Below are 23,656 nucleotides of genomic sequence, written 5' to 3'. Positions count from 1 at the left end.
GTTTGAATCTCACTGTCATTTTTTACAGCTCAATAGAGGGGTGGCTATGCAATAAAGACCGAATTTTTTTATGTTGAGGAAGGGGGAAGTGGGGAGGTAGCAGGCAGAGACCACCATCTATTTTGTGGTTTGGTGGGTCCTGTTCGAGTATAATAGTTTTGACCACTTCCCTTAGACTGAACTATACAAAACTTAATCAAGTGGCAAAGATGGCGCCCAATGCCAAGTTGTTCAAAGCCCGATTAAGCTAATTCCGAATTAACGTGAACTTTGAAACGAGTTTAATTACTAAGCAATAAAGATTCTTCCAAAAGATTTTTGTCCCTCAGTTTTGACTTAGACTTTTCTTTACCTTTAACTTGAAATTAGTCTTTAAAATCATTTTTAACGAGTGAGATGAAACCCTTGTTTAACTTTTAATCCTGGATGAGCATTAATCGGTTTTCGAACAACCGGGCCCAGAAGACTACAAGCACTTTAGTCATTCAACTGTGATTTCTCTTCAAGTTTTGCTGACCTGGTTTCTTGAATAAGCCTCTCCCTCTGTTCTTCCAGTTCTTTCCTCTCAAATCCCACAATAACACTAAGCAGCTGGTCCTCAAGCCCCTTCATGGTCACAGTGTAGTTCACCACCATACACCGACTGAAGTGAGTCGGGGTGTACTTGGGATTGGACAGCTTTGTGTTCAGGTACAAGCGGAAACTCGGGTCATAGTCCACTTCCTTGTCTCCAAGCATGACAAACTCCCGACCTGGCTCCCCTGGAAGAAACAGAACAGAAACATAAGTGACAACCTTCGTTCAAATTCAGTCATTCGTGCGTTCGTTCGTTCGTGGGTTCCGTCGTTCGCCTGTCAAAAAAAGAATAAACGTGATTTGTTTATGCACGGAGCACTAAAGACCTCTCTACTGAGGTGTCCGTACATTTAGGGTAGAAAGTGCGCGCGTGACGTCTACATCTATATCTGCATCAATAACTTGCAAGATCCTTGTCAGGACAGTAGAACTGGAATATGGAAGTGTTTGTTTTTGCGAAGAGAGGAAAACCGGAGAACCCAGAGAAATACCCTTGGAACAGGGATGTGAACTAACAATTAATTGTTCCTTCGTTCTTTAGCACGTTCATTCCTACGTTTGTTGTGTTTCACTGGTTCCTTCTTAAGCCAGTATGATCGTTCGTTCTTATGGCCATTCTCACGTAACCTCCATGGTGTTCCGCTCGTTTCTTTGTTCCTTCATTACTAAGTTCGTTCCTGTGTGTGTCCGTTCCTTTGTTCCTGCGTTAGTATGCGCGTGCTGTCGTTTCAGTGTCTCACTTATTCTTTCCTTCGTTAGTACATCACTTTGTTGGCTAGTTTTCATACCTTTGATGTTCTTGTCCAGTACGTTATCAATCACAGGATCTATGTACTCGTCCACGTCCTTAAACAGGATAGGGAATCCATATTTGATGGCAAGCTCCAGTTGCTTCAGGAAATCAGGGTCATTGAAAGTCACAACCTAAAAAGAAATAGCGATGGAAAAAAAATTACATGTAACTCTAATTTTTGCGTTCGACTGGAAAGAACGCACTCCTTATACGGATTGGAGACGAGATTGTATGCGACAACGTTGATTGCCGGAATGAACAAACGAACGGACGGACGGACGGACGGATCTTGGGACGCGTAACAGTGGCATCCCCCGCAGATTTTCATGCAGGGGCGGATGACATCACAAAGGAGAGAGAGCCTGGGATCGAGATTATCGAACACACTCCTCTTTATCTTTGATTATTACTAGTCTTAACTGTAAACAGGGGCTTGCTTCAGACCTGCTCTTTACTATTTTGAAATGAGAAAAAGAATCTCCACAAGTGATCGAACCAACTCAAAGTTCCTATGAATGGCAATTTTCGGTTTCTTAACGGTCTGTCTTGAAATGAAATTCGATGAACCGTAATCCTTTTCCATCGATCATTGCAATCTTTCACTGTATCCCCGACTTCCTTGCTGTCTTTTGAGCTGTCGCTCGTTTCAACCAATTTAGTAGTGACATATGGCTAACATGAAAATCAGGTGGCGAAATGTCAGTATTCTGGTGGGATAGTGTGCCCTTAAATGTGGCTGTTTATCTTCAAAATTTGTGCAAAATTTACCATACCTTCAAGTTGTTCTTCTCTTCCTTCTTCTTGATCCAGTTAAGAGCCTGTTGCTGTGGATCAATACAAAGCGGATACCTGCTCGCCTGGGTAGTGAGAATACCATTCTCAATCGACAGTTCATCCGGGGGGAGGCCCTCCGATGTCCATCGACTGATTTCCACATCGTTTGTGAGGAATGTGTCCAGCTTAAATGGCTGACTCACGGGGATGCTCCGACTCAGGACATCCTTCTCCCATTCCCCTCGGAACATATCCCTACGGAAGTCCCAGGTGAAGGCGCCCAAGTAGCTGAGGAAAGCTGAGGCCAGGAGGCAGTCACCCAACAGACGGACTCTTTGACGCTTCAGCTCTTCAAGGTCTTCGGTCCATCTAAAAAGAAACGAGAAACGAGTTATTTGTCGCGTAAACGTGTGTGCCATAAGGTGCCAAGAGGGGTGCCAGACAATAGTGAGTGCTACGCAGGGGTTTACATGGGGATATGAAAGAACAAGCAAGCTTGAAATTAATGAAAAACGTGAGTGACGTTGCCACCGTTTTGGCTTTTTCTATATGCATCATTTTACGATGGTATCGGGCATTTTGAGCGACGCCAAACTTGTAACTGCAAGAAAAAAAACCATTTATTTTCGAATCTATTTTTCCTTTCACAGAGCCTTCTTTTTTTCTTTTTACTTGGGCTTCCCCAAAGGGAGACCAAGTTGAAAATTGCCCTTCGTTTTTTTTTTTTTTTTTTTTTTTTCGTTTTCATCATTCAGTCACAAATCGCCGTCTGGGCCTTAAAAACGCATGCGCAGGTAATCTTGTCGCTGCATGGGTTTGCATGGGTCGGCCATTTTTTAGTCGGCGATTTTCGCGTTTTCCGAAGGAAAACACAACTTTTCCAAATGGTACATCGAAAGAAGAACTACTTAGGAATACTCAACAGTTTCGATAGCGGAAATCCGAGAAATAACGGCGAAGAAACTGTGCTTCGAGTACAAATTGTTGTTTTATCCAGGCGACGAGTTAGCGGAGCGCGGACATCTCAAATCCTTATTCAGGCCACGGACTTTCTACAAAATTTTTTAGTACTTCTGGGAATTCAACGGCTGAAAAATTGCAGGTTTGATCGTGAATTTGTACTGAAATACTATTCTAATTGACCGATTCTTTATATTCTGAACAGTTTCAGCGAAAATTTGAAAAACGTGCCACGCACGGGTTGATAAATTCGCTTCGAAATGAACTGATAGTTCCTTCAAATCGCTTTCGCGTCTCTCGTCTCGCATTTAGAATTATAAGCGTTTCTTTCTTAGGCGTAAACAAAGACTTTTCTGAATAAATTTTTCCTTCAGGAAAGCATTCTGTCTGTTTTTCTCTCTATTTTAATTGCCAAAACGTGGCAACTGCGTAATCTTGCGTAAACAAACGCATGCACTGGAGACGGATCAAATTTCGCCTATGTGACGCGAGGACAAATTTCATCGATTAATGGGTGAAAGATACTGACATACAGAAATTTCCACGAAACACCAATTTCAATCAGAATTCCCTTATTTCAAAAAACAAAAACTTTTGCAAGGGGGGGATAAAGCCAACACAAGATATCCCTGCCCACTTTGCTAAATCCTGTTGGCCAGATAGATGCACACATAGGTTGAAAGCTCGGATTTTACCTTTATTAGATTCTAAAATTTATTACTTAATCGGTCAGTGTAAAACGCAGACTACAGACCGGGCGTAAAAAACGGACAGACGGTAAAATTTAGACCAGGAATATACATTGCTTTCAATATACTTGCTTGTACTATGCTTGAGCTGTAAAACAATCGACAAATGACAACTGAGATTTTATAATGTCAACTTTCTGGCGTTTACAGCTGGATATGCCAGGAAAGAAGCCCAAGTTCACGCTCATATGCGTCTTGTTTTGTTTTTGTTTCGCAATAAACTTCTTGACATAAAGTTGGAGAGAGGAAAGTTTTCTGTCCCATACGCTAATTTCACACCGCGCCGTGCATAACTTAATAGGCCGTTTTCGAGTTGCTTTGAACCTCCTTTGGAAAGCGAGGCTTCGTGTAGAGTTTTCATTATGAAAATAAGTTTTCATTCAGATGCAAACAAAACTTAATTTTCATATGAAGAGCTTTGCACTTAGCTTCGCTCTCACAATGAGGATCAAAGCAACACGGAAATGGCCAATTCACACCAAAACATTTCAAAATCATACTGACACCGTTTGGAATCGTACACACCGATACAGCTTACATAACGGAGTGGCCCCTCTCTTATTCCACGAAAACAACGTGTCACATAAAAGCGGGTCTCAGATTTCGCCTCTACAATGGCAATTAAATCTCCACGCACTATTTACCTTATTTTCTCCGATCCAAGACCAGAGATGAGCTTATCAGCAGCTATCAGCCGCCTTTCCATAATCTCAGCCTCCTCCAGCAGACTTGCTCGTTCTCGCATAGCGGCGTCGTATTTCTCGCCCAAATTCCTCAATTCTTCGTCCAAAGCCTTTACTTCTTTCTCTATCTTCTCAAGCTCGCGTTTGCTGAGATGGTAGTTTCTCTCCAGTCTTGCCACCTTAGGTACAAGTTGAAAACAAAATTCCAATGAATTCATGATACTTCTTCAACTGAGATTAAAATATTTTACGTTAACTTAAGCCGGAACATCTTCGGCTCTATCTGGAATCTTCGGAAGTCTTCGGCAATCCTCGGAAAATTTTGAATATCATTTTCTGAAACTTTCCGAAGGGTTCAAAGAGTTATCAGGCAATCTCTGGAACTTTTCGCCAAATGCTTGAGAAAAAGTTGGTAGGCTTTGGTAATCTATGGAAAACTTGCTGAATTAAATCTGAAACGTTTCAATGTTTTGCCTCGAAAATCTTCAATCAGCCGAACTTACATGTAAGCAGTTTTCACAGTACCTAAAATTACACAAAGGAGAGACATTGGATGACTTTGGGATTCGTGTGTACGCTGGAAAATCAAGTCTTGGGATATCAAATTGTAGACAACTCGAAACCATCGCTTAGCTAGCATGTCACCAACCTTCTCTCTCTTGGGTTTGATCTCCCTAGCAACAGAGCAGTAACCCAACACAGCGACCACGAACTTAAGCAAGCCAGCTCCGGCCTTACTGACTTCTCGCATCTCCTCTACTGTAATGTTCATCTCCTTTAGCATGTCTCGGCAACGCCGCACCTTAAAAATGGAGGACGGAATCGAAGCAATGGGCGGGTTAGATGGAGAAAACTAACATGTCGACAAAAATATTCGTTGATAAATTCTTAGCGTGTTTTGCTTTCTCGAATTTTAAGGCCCGAAGCCTCGTTCACACTTACGCTTTTGAAGTATTCATAATAAATTATTTTGTCCCATATGCGCTTTTGTGTCGTTCCCACTTGTCCATACCTAGGTGTTTTCATTCACAAACTTACTTATTTTAATGGATGTTATCTCTCACACTAAAATGATCAAAGACGCCTGGGTTTTGATGCATTTCGCCTATCGCTCGCATATAACAAATGAAAGCCACGTAAGCCTTTTCTTAAGCCCCATTCACACCAACAAAACATATTTAATTTAACCAGGTTTAACAAAATGAAAATTGGTAACAGAAAACTGAACCATTGGCTTTGACATAGGATTCAAGTACACTTTAACTTATGCTTTCATTTGTGTTAAATCTGTAGTCGACAAAAATCCGAAAGCAGCTTTTATGAAGGAAACAATTTTAAACTGTGTTTAACTAAACAGCTTTTAAACGTGTTTAAGTCTTGGTGTGAATGGGGCATTAGACTGCGAGCACTCTCTTTTGCTCGAGAATCTTGCGTTCTTCCCTGCGAATTCTCGAGCAAAAGAGAGACTGCTCACAGTTTAGCATTTTCTGAGCCATCAGAGTCTTCGAATGTATTAATAGAACCAAATGACAGGCTTGAGAAAGGCGGTGTTGTCAAGTTCTCTGTTCACAACCCCAACTCCGCCTTACACGGCTCTTGGTTTTGATTGGCCAGGTGCAACGAAAACCATTAGAAAAACGTCAAAAAGAAGTCAAAAAGCTGCTACAGACTAATTGAATACTTTTTCAAGAGGCAGCAGTATGACGCACAGCACTGTATATTGAGAGAATTGATGAGGTAATTTGGCCACAGAGCGTTAGCCCTTCGTCAGAGCGAATCCAAACGAATGATTCGCTTCGACGCAGGGCTAGCGCACGAAAAGTAAGTACGCGAATTTCTTTATGGTGGCCAAATTACTTTACCAACTCTGTTGATAAAAAGAAACATTCGTTTCTGCTCCCCCACTGACGCAGCGCCACAGTTCCTTTAGAAACTTCAAAAAACCCCTTATCTATTGTATATTGAGGCCGAGTCCAAAAGCCTTTAAATGGAAACGAGTTTTGCTGAGGTTGGTTTTCACGAAAATCTGTATTATTCGACGCAAAGCCCTTTGCGCTCGACCTCACTACCAAAACGCAATGAAACTGCGCTATAGACCTTTGTCACTCGGCGGCCATGTTGAGTACATACATGCTTTATTGGCTCGTCCCCACGGGGCTTTTCAGAGTTAATTTAAAATTACATAACTAAGTACAAGTAGCGGTCACGGATGAAGGGGCGTGACAGGTGAATAAAAAGCTTTGATTTTACACGGCAAGCCTCGTATTGAATTCGCGTCTGGCCGAGGCTTGCCGCGCAAAAACAACACTTTTTATTCTTCTGAGACTCAACAAGGCCCCGCGTGACAAAGGTCTACTGCGTGGTACCTGTGTTGACGTGATGCCATCTACGTCCATTTCCGTCAAACTTTTCAAGAAGTTCGCTTCTGACATCATTCCCTTGGCTTGTTTCCATGACACCTCCTTGTACCCACGCATCACCACAATGCACTCCGATACCATCTGCACCGTCCGTGGAGGTTTGGCAAACGACCTTAGGGGAGGAGGGGCAAGGCAATCGTTAGATTCGCATGGCTGGACGCATGCAAAAGTTGATAGAACTGGAAAGTTAATTCTTGGGTCTAATAAGGATGGAATTATCGGGAGTTTGGTTTGCTTTTGCATTTGTTAAGTTCTTCAAGCAATGCAAAATCTCATGCAATGTACTGCAGTAACAAATTCATTTATACAGAAACCAAATCAATCATAGCGGGTGCCTGTTTTCCCGCGCTTGTGGCGGTTTTCATTTTCCCGCGCTCGGCATCAAGTTTATTCTTTCCCTCGGTTAGCGCCAGGTGTACATTTTCCCGCTCTTGGCACCGACTCGACGTTGCACACAAATGGGACAGAACAAACTCACGAAAACAGAACATAAAATTTTGTATGCCATCTCTTTCCTCGTTACCTGATCTCAGTGACGTCAGACTTGTCTAAATCCTGTAAAGCCAGTTTGGCTTCCTCTAGCGCGGGAAGCGCCAATGCGAGAGCTTCTTCAGCTTCTGCTTTCTCTACAACGATCTCCTTGTTTTGCTCTGCGATCTCTTCTCGTTTACCCACGGCCATGGCTTTCTTCTCGTTGGCTAGCCCCGTGGCGCGTTGAATTTCCACCAAAAGCTTCTCGCAAGCTTCGCTCTTCTCCGTGACGGCTACTTTCTGAATTTCCAGCTTTTCATTGAGCTCTTTCAGTTGTTCACTAGCGGCTAGCAGTTTACTGAGACCACCATCGAGACGGTGACACTAAGAAAAGGGAACGACGAAAAAATCATGTTAGGCAAATTAGTGTTTGGACAGCGCAGGACCCAATCAAAGGCACAAAACATTGAAGATATCAATATTTCGCACGATTTCTTTTCTCAGCTAATCTACTCCTTCTGGAATTTCTGGAGCCGGTACAACTAGATGGGAAAAAATTTTCACACTAAAGGACTGGCAAATCATTCACCAAATAGCCAAGGGATCACGAAGGTCCCGATTACTTCAAGGGCACGGAAACAACTTTATGTACACCTCTACATATGTGCATCTCTGTCTCTTAACATGGATTCATTTAGCTATTTCCAATTTCATGAAACACATTGCTGGCTGGTTTGCTCTGAAAATCATTTGCCATCTACGAAAATCGTATTCGAGCAAATATCCATCTGGCCCAGTAGACTATCCGGTTTTTCGACCAAGGACACTATAAAACAAATAATCCTTACTTGTTCCAAAACGAATTTGTCCTTCTCCTCCAGCAGTTTATTGTACGTGTTGATGAAGTCAAGGTAGTTCTTTGGAGTGGTATAATTTACCCTCCTCAGCTTCTGTAGAAACGTTTTGCTGTACACACCGACAGTCTGATGCACGTACACTACGTGGTTAACAACATTCTCACGTTGCTCGTCAGGAATCTTGTCATTCTACAAAACAGACAGAGAGATTAATCAATGGATCAACAACATGATCAAGATTTTGCCGCCATTTTCCGTGATGGCAAACGCGAACGGTAGAAATAATCACGTGATCAATTTTTTCCAGCCATTCTCTATGTTGGCAAACGCGAACGGTAAATTCCAATTTCCACTCCTGTCAAATCAACGTGGAGACACGTATGTTCGTGAACACCATTTGTATTTACTTTAAGTGCTTGAAAATCTTAAGTATTATGAAGTTTCCGAACTTGGTAAATATCTGAATTAACAGGCAAAGTAAACTCAATGTTTTGTTTTTGTTTTTTGATTGTTTTCCTTTTTTTTTTTTTTCGCATTCTGGTTTACACAAAGATGACGAAAAATATACAAGATTTAACGAAGACATATCAAGATGTTTACATTGGAAGACTGTTACCTTGTCTTACGAAAAAAATAACTAGCTCAAATAAGTAGGTAACGTTTAAACATCATAACAACTAACGAAAGACACTTCTGCTTTAGCTGATATTTAGAAAGTCGTTTTTCCTTGGATATTTGGCTTTTGTAAGTTATCGTGAAACTTCTGAAGCAAACTTTGTAGACGCTGTGTAGGGTACCTATGCCGAATGGAAAAACTGGGAAGTTTTTTAGTTAGGTTATGTAGCGTATCCCTGTTGTAAGTAATGCATTTATGTTACAATTAAAATTACAAATATATAAAAAAGTTCTGTTTGTTAGTGGGCTTTAATCCTTTATAAGCAACTTCTTTTCGTGACGTTGGAAAGAAAAACCAACTTACGTTTTCTCCCAGAAATACGGAGGCGACGGCGTGCAGGGCCTGCTGAGGCCAGGCAGTAAACCAGTCAATACTGCAGTTATTGACCAGACCTGGGAAGTTACGGCACCGTGTCCTCAGGGTCTCCCCCACGGGCGACATGGCTAGCACGATGTGAAGATTGTTGGCGCATTTGTTGACAAAGTACTGCCAAATGGACTCCCGTGCGGGTGGTACTCCGGCTTTGTTTGCCTCGTCGCGAACCTGTCAGGGGGAGGAGCAGAGATTTAATTCAAGGAATAACGCAAAAGTCAACTCACGTTTCATGATACGAGAACCTGGCTGCCAGTACTTTCCATTGTTTGGTAAAGATTCTCGAGATATTGATCCCAACACGTCAAAATGAATGAAATAATACCGAATACTGAAAGTTTAAATATGGCACATTAAAATTTACGACATTTGTATGGTCATCCTTGCCTGCCTAGACTCGTTCCTTAGTAGAACATGCCCTTGAAACTCTACAGTCCTTAAGGCTAAAGCACTTATCCAGTTTACAAATGTTTCTTAAGTGTGACAAAGTTACTGGCGGCGATTTTTGTTAGGGGTGTCGCTTCCTTGTACAAATACATCTATTAGGACCTTCCTCGATCCCCTGGACCCACAACCTTTGTTGGTCTTCTGTGTATAATTCTCTTGTTTATATCAGACCACCTGGCTATACAACACCTCCCCCTCTCCTAGTCTCCAAACGTTTTTTTTTTTTTTTTAATGTGTAAAGTTATACGTTTAAACTCAGCCAACCTCAAAAAGCAGGACTATGTTAACATAGTGTTTTATTTTTCGGCCACCGGTCAAATCATTACCTGGCCAATAATTCCTTCTTTTTCATCGTCAGGGAAAAGCGCAGGAACCATTCCTGACGTCAGCATGTTGTTGATAAGCTCAAGGAAACCTGGAGATGAATAAATTGGAGATTTCAACCGAAACACGGTACAACAAGATACTTTGATATCAGCCAACTAGCGTAGAAATATTGGTCTCAATCTTTTTTAAGGACCGTGCTGAAGGGAAGGCTTATAAACTTGCAAAAATTCAACGAGATAAAGAATTCTGAATAAGGAGACAACAAGCTCCTGTATGCATCAACGTTTTGTTGTCAAAGCTGATTAGTTAAGGACTTTTACCTCGGCAAAAGTTTGCGACAAAGTAAAAAGCAACTAATACGTTTCACTAAAAGTCTAGACTAGAAATAACGGGAATAGCCAATAATCCTCAAATTTAAGGGGTAAGTTCCACTGGTAAATAAAAGGTTTTCCATTAAACAAATTCGTTTAAAGTTGAGATCAGACTGACTGTTGGCCACTTGCCAAACGTAATGTAATAACCTTAACTCTTAGTCCTTTTCTAGTATGACTAGCAGCATATATGGGATAGGTGTCAGTGAAGTGTCACTGAGTTGCATATATGGGATAGGTGTCATGAACTGTCACTGGGTCTCATATATGGGATACGTGTCATGAAGTGTCACTGAGTATCACTGAATTACGCTGTACTGATAAGTCGCATCAAGGGCGAAACAGCTGTCCATGGCTGCTTTCTAGTCTTAAGCGCTTTTATGTCAGTTCTGCCGCACCGAAGTGCTGTGTTGAAAACGACTGCAATGCTTTATGGCAGCTTTAGTTTAATACTGAATTGAAATTATGAGTGATCCATCTTGGTAGTCTATACGGTAAAATTCACAGCGCTAACCGAACTAATCAGAATGTCCCTTTTTATCAAGGACCAGAAGGGCTCTATAACAAGAAATGACGTATGGCAAGATAAACGAAAAAGAAGCTACGCTGCACTTAAAAACTCCAAAAAAGCACATTACCTTCCTGTGCAACATGAGCATCAGTGAACAGGAAAACCATTTTCTTGTTTTCCAGTCCTAGTTTGGAATAAAGACCTTTCAGGTCCTCTCTGAAGGCATTCTCGTCGTATCCTCGAGTGAGGGTGATCTCAAACACCTCGCACCCTGCGGAAAAGGCGCCTAGCTTAGTGAGGGACTGTTTACCACTCCCCCCTACACCCACAAGAAGGGCGTGGCCTTTCTCCATGCGGATCACGCGGTGAACACGTGTCAGATGTTCGATGGCGTCATCGAAGAGTACCAGATTCATTGGCACGTGATCCATGTTGTATTCGTCAAGGATCTGTGAAGGAAAATAGAAAGAAAGAACATGTTTTGGGATAAGTCGTGCAAATACGACAGAAATTCCGAAGAAGCTTGGCCATTTGTTTGAGTGCCCGTTTGATTGCGGCTCTACAGTGAATAGCCAGTAGTTTTGTTTAAGCAGCAATAAGTATGCTGAGTATTGCTGAAGAAAATGTTGACACAGCAATTTTTAATCAAAGGTCAAAAGAATTTCGCGTATGTTTAAAACAAACAAACGAACGAAATCGTGCTAAATTTCTTCAACAAACCAGAGCAAATTGCATAACTGTAACACAAAAGTTTGCGTGTTCGGCTACATACATTTGCTTTGAGTTCTGATTGGTTCATTGAGTTATCGTGTCTTGTGATTGGCCATAGTGATAAACCCTTCGAGTCACCATAGTGACCAGCACCTGATTTTTATTTACAACATCACTACTTCACCAAAAATTACGGCTAATGAGAACAAACAAAATGATCGCGAAAGATGAAATAGTTTCAGTTTTAAACACACTCTCCAAACCATTGCAATACGAAAAAGAAGAAAAACGGCGAGGACAATATGTGTGTTGATAACCCCCACCCCACCTTCGTTCACTGGTTAAAATGAAAAGTGTGTGATCGTTCAACCAGCAGGAAATTGACAAGCAGAAATTCATCACCAACCTCATCAAAAATGGCCTTAGCAGCTTCGTAATCCACCACATCCTCGTACAGCCGCGGATCCTCGGTCAGCGCGTTGCGATAATCTCCAAACAGGATGGGCTCTCTGCTGACTGTGTCCAAGTAGTTTGTGAAATTCTGGTCCACCAGCTCGTTAATGTAGCCCTGAGAAGGGAGAATGTACCAAGACTGGTTAGAAGTTAGCTTTTGCAAACCTGGAGAATCTTGAGTCACTAAAATGAAAGCTACTGAGCGGGACTTTCCTGTAGTGCTGTTTGTTATGTTTTACAAGGTGATAACTTTTATATCGCGGATAAAATACTGAAGTATGAGCATTCAAAAGAAACAACTGAGCAGATCTTCCTGTGGTGCCATTTATTGTGCCGCACAAGACGGATCTAATTTTTACGTCTGTGGATGAAATCCTAAAGTGTAACCATTCAAATAAAAGCTACTGAGCAGTACTTTCCTGTGGTGCTGTTTATTATGCTGTACAAGGTGGATCTGACTTTTGAGTCTGTGGATGAAATCCCAAAGTGTGACCATTCAAATGAAAGCTACTGGGTAGTACTTTCCTGTGGTGCAGTTTATTACGCTGTGCAAAGGTGGTTCTACTTTTATAGTCTACGTATGAAATCCTAAAGTGTGACAATTCAAATGAAAGCTACTAAACAGTACTTCCCTGTGGTGCTGTATATTATGCTGTACAAGGTGATTCTAACTTTTGAGTCTGTGGATGAAATCCTAAAGTGTGACCATTCAGATGAAAGCAAGCGAGTAGTACTTCAATAGAGTGCTGTCCATGATGTTCTACAAGGTTGTTTTAAGTTTTTGGGTTTGTGGACAAAATCCTAAAGTGTGACCATCCAATTGAACGCTACTCAGCAGTACTTTCCCGTGGTGCTCTCTGTTATGTCCTGGCTATTATGTCTATTAGGTTAGGTGTTTGGTCTGGGGAGTAGGGATGGCGCAGTGGTGAGAGCACTCGTCTCCCACCAATGTGGCCCGAGTTCGATTCCCGTACTCTGTATCATATGTGGACTGAGTTTGTTGTTGGTTCTCGTCCCTGCTCCAAGGGTTTTTCTCCGGGTACTCCGGTTTTTCTCCCTCCACAAAAACCAACATTTCCAAATTCCAATTCGACCTGGAAACAGTGGATGAATAGCCACTTTGCGGATGTTCCACTGAAATTCCCATTTAATTATTTATTTGGCTATAAAGTTAGTCACTTGTAAACTTACACTGACAATCTTCTTATCTGAGTCATTGATCAGCCTGTCGTAGAATACACGAAGGCACTCGTTCTTCCACAGTCGGACAAACTGCCCGGGATTATCAAACCTGTCGGGAGTGCTAAGGCAAAGTCCCTGGGTGACGCGGGATAAATCCCGCAGATTGAAAATGTAGTGAAACTTGGAAGGAGTTGGTGGCAAGTTCTGTATGATCTTGTTATACAGTTCTAGCGTCGCGGATGTGATCTTGGACGCTATCTCTTTCACTTCTTTTTTGAAGGGTTCCAGATGACCCTTGAGAATCGAGACGTAGATTTTGGTCAGCGATTCTTGCGATGGGAAGGTGACGTTAAAGACACTGAAGAGGGAGATGAAGCGAGGGTCCACTTCATTACGACCACCACCAGGCTGAAATGTAAAATAACACAAAACAGTGAGACAATAACAGGTGCTCATACGAAGTTAAGAGCAAAGAAATGTGTGTATCCACCCTGGGTATCAGTATGGTTGCTCCTTACTGGGGATGCTTAAAAGTTTCCATGACGAGGTCCTTATTCATAAACATTCGAGTAAATTGTTAGGGGTGCAGGGATGGCGAAGTGGTGAGAGCACTCGCCACCCAATAGTGTGGCCCAAGTTCGATTCCAGGGAGTTGACGCAATATGTGGGCTGAGCTTGTTGTTGGTTCTCGTCCCTGCTCCGAGGGTTTTTCTCTGTGTACTCCGGTTTTCCTCCCTCAAAACACACAAAAAAACAACATTTCTAAATTCAAATTCGACCTGGAAACAGTGCACGAAGAGTCACTCTGTGGATGTGCCAATGAAATTTCCATTTGTTTTTAGAAATTGTTTCACTCGAACTTCGACCTAAAATTTCATTCCCTACCCCTACCCCACTTAGACTATCATGACAAATCCTCCCTCCCTTCCCCGAGGGAAAAAAATGGACTCAAAGGACCGGTGCATTTTACGGACAAAGTATGACTATTATAATAGTAAAATTTGACCAAGACAACATTTCTTTTACATGAAATGCAGGTTCACGATTTTCAAAATTGTCCTTGCTGAACAGAAAAGATGAAAACAAAGCATTTTGTTGCGGGTAACACTGCCAGATTTGCAACACGTTTCCACAGCAAAATATACATCAACTTTATCTACTTTATCTACACAAAAAGCTAGAACAAATTTGAGATCTCCGATTTTCTTTTCCGAGTATACCTGTGTTACTGAATGAAAAATACATCTATCAAGTTCTCTATTTCTCTGAGTTCCTCGGTCTCAACATGATACCTTGTACAACACCTTACCTTCCCCATGGCAGCCACAAAGCCGATATCCCTGAACTGCTTCAGGTTGAGCTCCTTTCCTCGGTCATACATCCCTCCTTTCTCCAACAGTAACTTCAGTAATGCGATTGGTTGCTGTGTACCGTATTCGTCGACCTGTGGCATGTTCATGTCATCCATGAACACGAGCAATCTCTTCCCCATGGGGGGACCGTAAGTGTCCTTTGTCCTCTTCTCCACGTTCGCCTCCAGGTTTCTTTGCACGTCCATGGAAGTCGTTCGGGACGAGAAGTTGATGTTCAGCAGAAGCTATCAGTCAGGAGCAAGATTATAAATAAGTAAGTTCTACTCGGTTTAACATGTCTGTTGGGGGTACAAAGAAAAATAAGAGTCTTGCGATAGTTGAACCGGACCTATTTGCACACCGGTCGAATGCTCTAATCACTTAGCAACAGGGAAACTGGCGCCGAGTTTGGTAATTTTTTAGTTTATTTGCATTTCATCAGTATTTGGAACAGGAGTTAACATCATAAGTGTGACCTACTATATAATTACTAGCAATAATCAAAGATTAGAGAGTGCGTTCGATGATCTCGATCCCAGTCTCCCCTTTGCCAAGTTGGTGATGATGTCATCCGCCCCTGAAAAATCTGCGGGGGATGCCAGATACGTGTCCCAGATCCATTCCCTCGTTGATCAATTGTCCCATACAATCTCGACTCCAATCTATACTAGGAGTGCGTTCTTTCTACGTCGAACGCAATAAACGAAAGAGCACAACGTAGTCTGCAAGGTTTTTTTTAGTAAACTATGCCAAGTCAGTTTCAGTTTGTTTGTTTTCCTCCGTCAAAAATGGCTAGAAATTTCCGTAAAGTTCTCTCAAATTTTGAACGAGAGAAAGCTTTTGAGCCTTCCAAGCCAAAACAAACAAACTCAAAATAGCAAGATAGCATTTTTTTCAATTCTTTCTCAGGTCACACAACTGTTGGAAAGAATCAGTTCAGTTGTTAATCACTTACCGTGGAATCCTTGTCAAGGCCCCTCAAGAAATTAGCCGTAGTAGCAGACTTGGACGTACCAGTCTCTCCCACAAGCACCACAGGCCTCTTGACACTGACCATCAGCTCCAGCAGCCATGTTGTCCTCACAGTGTCCACTGTAGGGACCAAAATCTCAGAGAACTTTTTCTCAGGGTCGTGGACGTACTCCGGAATAACGTCCACCCAAGGCACCCAGACGAGCTTTTTGGAGTCGAAGAAATACTCGAACAACGTCGATTGGGAACTGGGTATTTCACCTAAAAATACGAGGAACAATGAGTTTTTACTCAACAAATTTGTAAGGCCCAGTTCAGACGCCGAACTTTTCATGAGCCGAACTTAATTCAAATTAAGGTCGGCCCAAATCACCAAAATCCCGCCTTTTGATTCAGACGCCGAACTTAATTAGCCGAACTTAATTCACTTGAAGCAAAACCAATCAAAATGTTAGCGTTTTTTTTTTATTTTTATTTTTAATTTTTTTATTTGAAATACGTTATAATAATTTATGCATTACGTTCGGCTCATGAAAAGTTCGACGTCTGAATCAAAGCCGTTCCAAAGCAAAAATTCCCGGCTGAGCCAGGCGGGAAGAACGGCTGAGCCATTCCAAATTGAAACAGCCGTTGTCAACTGATTCAGACGCCGAACTTTTCATGTACTTAATTCGAGGTATTGGGTTCGGCTCATGAAAAGTTCGGCGTCTGAACCGGGCCTAAGTTGTAGATTCGATAGTTTATAATATTGACTTGCAAGGTCCAGTTGTTCGAAGCCCGATTAAGCTAATCCTGGATTAACGTGAACTTTGATTCGAGTTTAATTACTAATCAATAACGATTCTTAGGTATTGCGCGCGCGGTTTGTGACTAGGCAAAAAAACGAAGATCGTAGCCAGGCCTATTGAAATCGTAAGAAAACTGGGGAACGGAGCATTTTTCAGAGATGAATAAACTTCAATTATGGAATAGAACGCCATTCATTGTTAGAATTATTGTTAATAAAATATCTCTACAAAAAAGTGCGGTTACTCCAAGTTTCTTTCTGGATTCCAATAGTATAGTATAAATACCTAGTACTAGGAGGTACCGTCCTTTAAAAAACGAGTGAATTCCTACCTGGACCAACAACAGACCCCTGTGCAGGATTCTGAGGCAATGAAGCGATTCGTTTGACAAACCCATCGAACACAGTCCGCCCACCGTCAAGTAGACCTCCCCCTAAAGACCAGGTAAGCGCCGACAGGAATATCGCCTCTGTTGTCTCCGAACCAAGGAAGGTGGCGTTTTCCGCTGGGGGAAGCAGTGCATCCAACATCTGAGACAGTTGTACAACCTGAAAATGAAAAGAACATGGATTTAATACAGAGCAAAGAAAATGAAACAAAACCCAAGTCATATAACCAATCGCGCGGGATATCGCCTGATACTTAGCCGACGAGGCCGTAGGTACAGGTACAGTCAACACTCGCCTTGTGGACACCTCGCTATCACGGACACCCCGATAATAACCAGGACAACAGCTAAATCCCCGGCAAAAATAAATTACAGACGTTTGACTGAAATAAATCCATGCCATTACGGACTCTCGCTATTAAGGACACCAACTCGCGATCCCGAGACTGTCCGCAGTATGGGAAGTTGACTGTATATACCAATAGCAATCCCTTCACTTACCATGTTTAGGTTAGTCAGAGGAATAATCGTCTTGAGCTTCTTTCCTATTTTTCCCTCGATGATCCCCTCGAGTATAAGGTCAATACAAGGCGGTACGTATTTCTCAAACAATCTGTTGAGTTCCTCTCTCTCCTTGTCGCTCCCGCGTGCGTTGTACCATTTCTGCCAGTAGGGGTTATAACCCAGGTTCTTTGGGTCCACGTACACCATACCGCAACGGGATACTGTGGCGGGTGAAGCGTAACGAAGATCGGCAACCTGAGGAAAACAGTTTACAACTTGAAGTAGTGCCATCTATGCAGTCGTAATTCTTTCAAACTACTTGAAAAAAAATTCGTATATCAACCTTACGGCTGGCAATTTGGTTCATTTCGCCAAAAGAAGAATTTGGTCGAGACGATCATTTTCACCAAAAGCTGTTCACCTTAAGGGAAATGGTCAAAACTACTATACTCGAGCAGGACCCACCAAACCACAAAATAGACGGTGATCTCTAGCTGCACCCCCCCCCCCCCTCCCCCCACCCCCTTTCCTCAACCTCAAAAGATGGTGCCTTTATTGCATAGCCACTACTCTATCCAGCAGTAAAAACTGACAATGAGATTAAAACCTCAATTTTCTGGTTTATCTAGCAATGCTTGATAGCTGAATATTTGTGTCAACTCAAACTTTAAAGCCAATAAAATTTTGCCTGTAATGTTCATGAGATAGGTGGTGTCTTCGATAACCCACTACCCTAGACAAGGTGGGTCCTCTTTGAACAAACTTGTTATGACCAGTTCCCAAAGAGATGTTTCTTATTGGCTTTGATGGGGCTTCAAATACAACCATAAGTACAAATACAATTTTCAAGTAAGTAACCCAAACAAAGATGCACTATTTTTATGTCGCACCTCAAACAACAGAGCACAGTGCTTCTGCAGCCGAATTCTCTCGCCATTAGCCAGCGTCAACAGCCTGTTGTCGTCCATAACAGAATTCATGTTCTCAACCCACAGAGCGTCAACGTCGCTGTCAAAGACAATGTACTTTCGCTCGTTCTTGTCAGTAGGTTTGTTAATCTCACGGAATATACAAGATAACAAACCATCCGTCCAGTCTCTAGTGACAGGATCCAGTGTACCGTACAGTTCTACTACTGTGCATGCCTTAGCGTTCATCAAGTACAGTTTGGTGGTTATCCCCAGACTAAAGAAGACAAAAGTACATTAGTTCCAAAGTGCACAGCTCACATCACCTCGTGTCGTCAAGACAACACTTACGATGTAAAAACGACAAAGCCCCAGTCATAACAATGTTTACCTTATAGATCTAATTCTTCAAATAAATTGCGGTACACTTGCTTAACGTTGACCGAGGCATTAATTAAGCTATGATATTCGATTTGATGGAGTTTATTTATTCTACCATATTTATTGTCTTAAAAGTACAATGTGATCTTGGGAAAGGAAGACTATTTTAGAGGAAAACTGGTTGCAGTCCACTGTTTCTTAAGGAAAATCCTTTCTGTTAAGTCCATTAGGGAAGTGGTCAAAATTACTATACACGAACAGGGCCCACCAAAGCACAAAATAGATGGTGGCCTCTGCCTGTACCCCCCTTTCACAACCTCAAATGAATGTGTCTTTATTGCATAGCCACCCCTCTATCCAGCAGTAAAAAATGGCAGTGGGATTCAAACCTCAATTTTTTTGTTTATTTAGCACTGCTGACTCTTTCTAGCTGAATATTTCTGGGTCAACTCAAATTTTAAAGCCAATAAAATTTTGTCAGTAATGTTCATGAGATAGGTGGTGTCTTCAATAACCCCCCAACCCCAATCTTCAAACAAACTTGTTATGACCAGTTGCCTTACTGACTCCAGACTTTGGTCCATGCTTATTTGTATTAAAAGTATTTAGTTTATTATACTTATTGCTACTTCTGCTTCTCATGTAACTACTTTCCTTCTCTCTCCCTTCACAAAAGACATCTTCCAGCATTAAATATTATCCCTTTCAAAGGAGAATACAAAATGAAGAATGAAGATCTTACCGCGTCTGCGCCTGCGCCAAGGTGTTGATAACAACTGTTTTTCCGCCACCAGTGGGACCCACAATCATGGTTGTGTGACGCGTTAACATGGTCTCGTACATCTGAACGACTTTATCGGCCTGTAACGCAATCACATAAAATTCACTTACCCACCAAACGCCAAAAGTGCCACAGGCAGACCACTCCTCAATGCAATTAAAGGGACTATGTCATCCCAGGCGCATGCGCGCGTTAATGAGAAGCACTTTGAGATCATTGGCCCAACTTTTTCAAATACCGTGAGAGAGTTCAGGAAGCTGTTTTCAGCTGTTTGAATTACTTTCATCTTCGGAAAGTTCGCTGAATTTTTATTTACAAACATTCTTTAGTAATTACAGAAGCTGTTTGTTGCGATATTTTTGAAAGTTTTTGCAATGGCGGAAAAGCAAAAATCCCGCGACGAGTTGTATGTAAATTAGTCTCAACCGGACTCTACTGCGCATGTGCCCCAGCTGACATAATCCCTTCACTACAGTAGTAACATCTGCTCTTGAAAGCCGAATGAAGTTTTGCCAAAATTTTGCCTTGGAAAGATCTCTTTAACGAAAGCAAAACATTTTAAAACATCACTCTTAATTGTACCTGATGTGGTAGCAGCACGTATTTGTTTTCTTGTAAAACAGCCTCCACAGCGTCATTGAAATTTGGATAGCGGACCCTCGGACAGTCAAGGCCTGGGAACAAATCAGCTATGAGGCCGAGGAAGAGTGGTACGTCTTCAAACACGAACTTGGGTAGGTTCATGTCACGCAAGGCTCTCATTAACACAACATCCTGAAGGGAGAGAGAACAACAATTGCACAACTTAACAAAGCTCATGTAGACCCTAGCACTTGAAGAGCAAATCAAAGTTAACTCCAGCGGTATATACATGATGAGTGATCGATATTTTTCCAATCACGATAAACAGTCGCGATATTACCATCGCTTACCGAAATGCGATGTTAGGGTTGGTTCTGAAGAAAGGCATTAGGCATGTGTGGCCTACTGGTCTTGACTAGAGAAACGAGAGTTAGCCTTTACTTCCTTAGAGTAGAGAATAGGAGATTGGTTTAGAAATGCAAGCTCTGGGCGGCACAGACCGACACAGAAATTCGAAGTACCCGATTCCTCTCCCCTGCTTAGAAAGGTAACGGAAATAGACGTAAAAGCGCTCCTAACTGAGCAAATGTTTCAACTGACCTCATTCAAATCAGGGGAGCCTCTCTTTAGCTCTCCAGCCATCACTAGCACGGCCTTTAATGCACGAAGTCCAAAATCGTAGTGAGATTGTTTGGAGAGCTGTCCTGATGCCAGTTTGTACAGTACTGTCATCTTCTTGGCAAGAACCTACCAATGTAACCAAAATAGCAAGAAGTTTAAGCATGCATATGGGCCGACATCCTATAGTTGGGGACAACAACCATCATAACGCATGATCGATAATGGCTCATATCCATATTGAATCTATACAACCCACATTTTAAGTTAGTTTTCCGCTAGCAATTTCAGTTCGCCAATAAATGTTCGCCGACTCTGATTGGTTTAAATCAATCACGTGACGTGACAGTGCTCGTCCGTGGAAAGATATTAGGGAGCTTAAGCACAGACGTTCGAGAGCCACGGACAGGAAAAACTCTTGTTGATTGATGTGGCTTGACGTTACAAACGCGATGGCGTAAAAACGCTCCGAAAGGGGAAAAATTCAATTTCCTGTTGCCGTCCGTGGCTCAAAAACGTCTGTGCTTAAGTTCCCTATTATCAGGCTATGGGTGTATGTCCGGCGAAAATACTTTCAAGCTTTAGCTGTCTTTGTTATTTTAACCTTTCGCCAAAAAGGTCAAATTGGTAAGCTGTACATTCAAAATACCAGTTTCAGCGATTATTTTTTGCAAGAAAATTTATTACTGAATACTAAACACAACGGACTGCTCTCCTCTTAAGGGTAATTGAATGCTATAAGAACGTCAAATTTTCGTGTATAGTCGCTCAACAGAAACACTCTGAATGAGGGAATGATCCTCGCAGTTTTGTACTCAACCTTAAGCAGTTGCGAAAAGAAAGCCTGTTAAAAGTCAGGTTTGAACAGGATTCAAACCCATGACCTCTACGATGCCGGTGCAGTGCTCTACCAACTGAGCTTCAAACCAACTGGGAGCTGGTCATTTTGTGGCCTTTCGTCGAGGTGAAGTGATCGAAGTGGGAAATATACACTCTGTTGTTAAATAAACAGCAACGACTGAGCCAATCAGATTAGCGTATTCAAAATTGAGCAAGGTGAATGTCTACGTCTACGAGAAATTATTACATAGAACTATACCTTTGCCATCAAGAATCCTTCAGAGAAAAGCATGATCTCACAGATCTGTTGCAGATCAGGTACAATACACACCACTGGTCTGAAGAGTGCTTTGACGCTCTCAGGCAGTTCTGTACGGCCCGCATAACCAGGGTTCATAGTGATAAAGATTCCCATGCGACCATCCAACGCTATCTCGGTACCTTCAAACTGTTAAGACAAAATGGACACATGTCAGAATCAATGGGTTTCACACTTTTGAAAAGCGGGGAAGATGACTATAAAACAACAGGTTTGGGAGGAAGTTTTTGGAACGACGGAACAAATAGGTCAGCGAGTGTCCTGTTACCAGCTCTGTCCTGTTACCCAGCTGGTTACAGAGACAAAAAAAAAAAAAAAACAACAACACGAGATGTGAGATCACATATCTTGGGCTATGTGCAGCTTTTGCTCTGTTTCGATACGAATTTTGTCACTCTTTTAATGCCAGTGATCAGAATTTTGGGTAAAAAAGGAATCATTAGAGAGATTCAGAATGGGGTTTACGGCAAACAGCAAACTTGAGAATCGCGATTATTTTTTCCTTAAAAAAAAAATAGCATACGGATGAGAATAGTGCAAAATAATTCTGACCTTTGATGCAAATATAGGATAAACATGATCACGTGATCATTTCTGCCGTTTGCCGTAAACGTCATTCTAAATTTCTCTAATGTTGGCAAAACAAACCTCCCTTTGGGACACAAACTTGACTGTATATTTTTTTGGTTTGCAAAGGGAGTAAAATATCTTTGTTTGTTTAAAGCTATAAGTAGGGCCTGTGTGAATGAAGCTAACCAGCAGTACTTTCTATTGGAGATGGTCGTACAACTTCTTTTTCCTTCGCTATTTTAAAACTTTGTCTAACTGATACACTGAGAGCTGTTTTACCTGAAGTCTCTTTAGGTGATTGCTGAGTGAATTTTGCAGTGTTTTGATTTGAGTGGAGATAACTGACAACACGGACACATCAATACGGTTGAACTCATCAAAACAACCCCAGGCTCCACACTGCGCCAAACCTGAGAAGATCTTGCCAATGGACTGGAGATGAACAAAAGAATGAATATTAGTGAAACTGCAAAAGAATGAAGATTGGTTGCTTTGAAGAAATTCGAAGAATTACCCTAAAATAAACATTGCACACAGGTTTTCACATTCGTCCCTGTTTCAGTCCAACGAATTGGCCTACTCACTGTAGTCAAGAAGTTTTTGTAAAAACACAGAGAGTAACGACTTTCCGAATGAGCATAAGAAAAGCCCGGTTTTAAAATCAAAAGCATATTACAAAGTAACGCCGCTCTGCGACACTCGTGGGAGAACAAGTCGTTACTTTAAAATTTAAAACTAGATTTCTTATCATGCATTAGAATATCTTTAATCGCGGTAAGCCAATCTTGATTCCGGGATGCTTTACAGCTCTTTTCCTGGACAACCCCGACAGTCGCATGTCAGACAATTTCAAGAGTGTCACACAATCTGCATTAGCTCGTTACATACCTTGTAGTCCATACCCTCGCCACAGTTAGTGACAACGCACAATAATCCCAGAGCTTTGGCCAGATCCTTGACTGTTTCTGTTTTTCCTGTACCAGCGGGTCCTGCAGGAGCGCCGCCAAGGTACATGGACAATGCCTAAGAACAACAAAAACTCAGTCATGGAAACAAGTGACTTAAGCTGTTAACAGGATTCTAAAACAGTAAAATATGGCCCATTACAAGAAAGATCACCTACAAATTAGTCAGTTTACCAAGTTTGAGGTTCTGTCGTTAGATTGCAACCATGTAGAAGGCTTTCAAAAATTGTAACGGATTTGGGGGACGTCATCTTAGAATTATTGGGCGACCTTTGACAGGTCACAGCCTGATTACTACGCAATGAAACATAACCAAACTAGGCAAATTCACCAATTTTTTCGTGATCTTTCTCAC

General features: G+C 41.9%; 1 protein-coding gene across 1 annotated transcript in view; it reads right to left on the bottom strand.

The window, feature by feature from the left end:
- Positions 1-23,656, bottom strand: part of LOC146482679 (dynein axonemal heavy chain 10-like) — a 65,426-nt gene that overhangs the window by 11,294 nt on the left and 30,476 nt on the right. Inside the window, exons 29-52 of the mRNA XM_085106743.1 lie at positions 23,225-23,359; positions 22,616-22,768; positions 21,707-21,895; positions 20,590-20,736; positions 19,990-20,181; positions 19,369-19,487; positions 18,228-18,522; positions 17,335-17,592; positions 16,777-16,993; positions 15,641-15,918; positions 14,643-14,930; positions 13,343-13,741; positions 12,105-12,266; positions 11,115-11,436; positions 10,105-10,193; positions 9,263-9,502; positions 8,275-8,472; positions 7,479-7,810; positions 6,902-7,067; positions 5,185-5,337; positions 4,497-4,714; positions 2,143-2,512; positions 1,365-1,500; positions 518-761 (exon numbers count right to left, since the gene is read on the bottom strand). Coding sequence (XP_084962869.1) covers positions 518-761; positions 1,365-1,500; positions 2,143-2,512; positions 4,497-4,714; positions 5,185-5,337; positions 6,902-7,067; positions 7,479-7,810; positions 8,275-8,472; positions 9,263-9,502; positions 10,105-10,193; positions 11,115-11,436; positions 12,105-12,266; positions 13,343-13,741; positions 14,643-14,930; positions 15,641-15,918; positions 16,777-16,993; positions 17,335-17,592; positions 18,228-18,522; positions 19,369-19,487; positions 19,990-20,181; positions 20,590-20,736; positions 21,707-21,895; positions 22,616-22,768; positions 23,225-23,359 — 5,300 coding nt within the window. The remainder of the gene's footprint in view (positions 1-517; positions 762-1,364; positions 1,501-2,142; positions 2,513-4,496; positions 4,715-5,184; positions 5,338-6,901; positions 7,068-7,478; positions 7,811-8,274; positions 8,473-9,262; positions 9,503-10,104; positions 10,194-11,114; positions 11,437-12,104; positions 12,267-13,342; positions 13,742-14,642; positions 14,931-15,640; positions 15,919-16,776; positions 16,994-17,334; positions 17,593-18,227; positions 18,523-19,368; positions 19,488-19,989; positions 20,182-20,589; positions 20,737-21,706; positions 21,896-22,615; positions 22,769-23,224; positions 23,360-23,656) is intronic.

This window comes from Pavona decussata, unplaced genomic scaffold, assembly GCF_977016875.1.
Source record: "Pavona decussata unplaced genomic scaffold, jaPavDecu1.1 SCAFFOLD_44, whole genome shotgun sequence".
Classification (NCBI taxonomy): Eukaryota; Metazoa; Cnidaria; class Anthozoa; order Scleractinia; family Agariciidae; genus Pavona; species Pavona decussata.
Note: the sequence above shows the minus strand (reverse complement) of the source record. Positions and strands in the feature narration are given on the sequence as shown.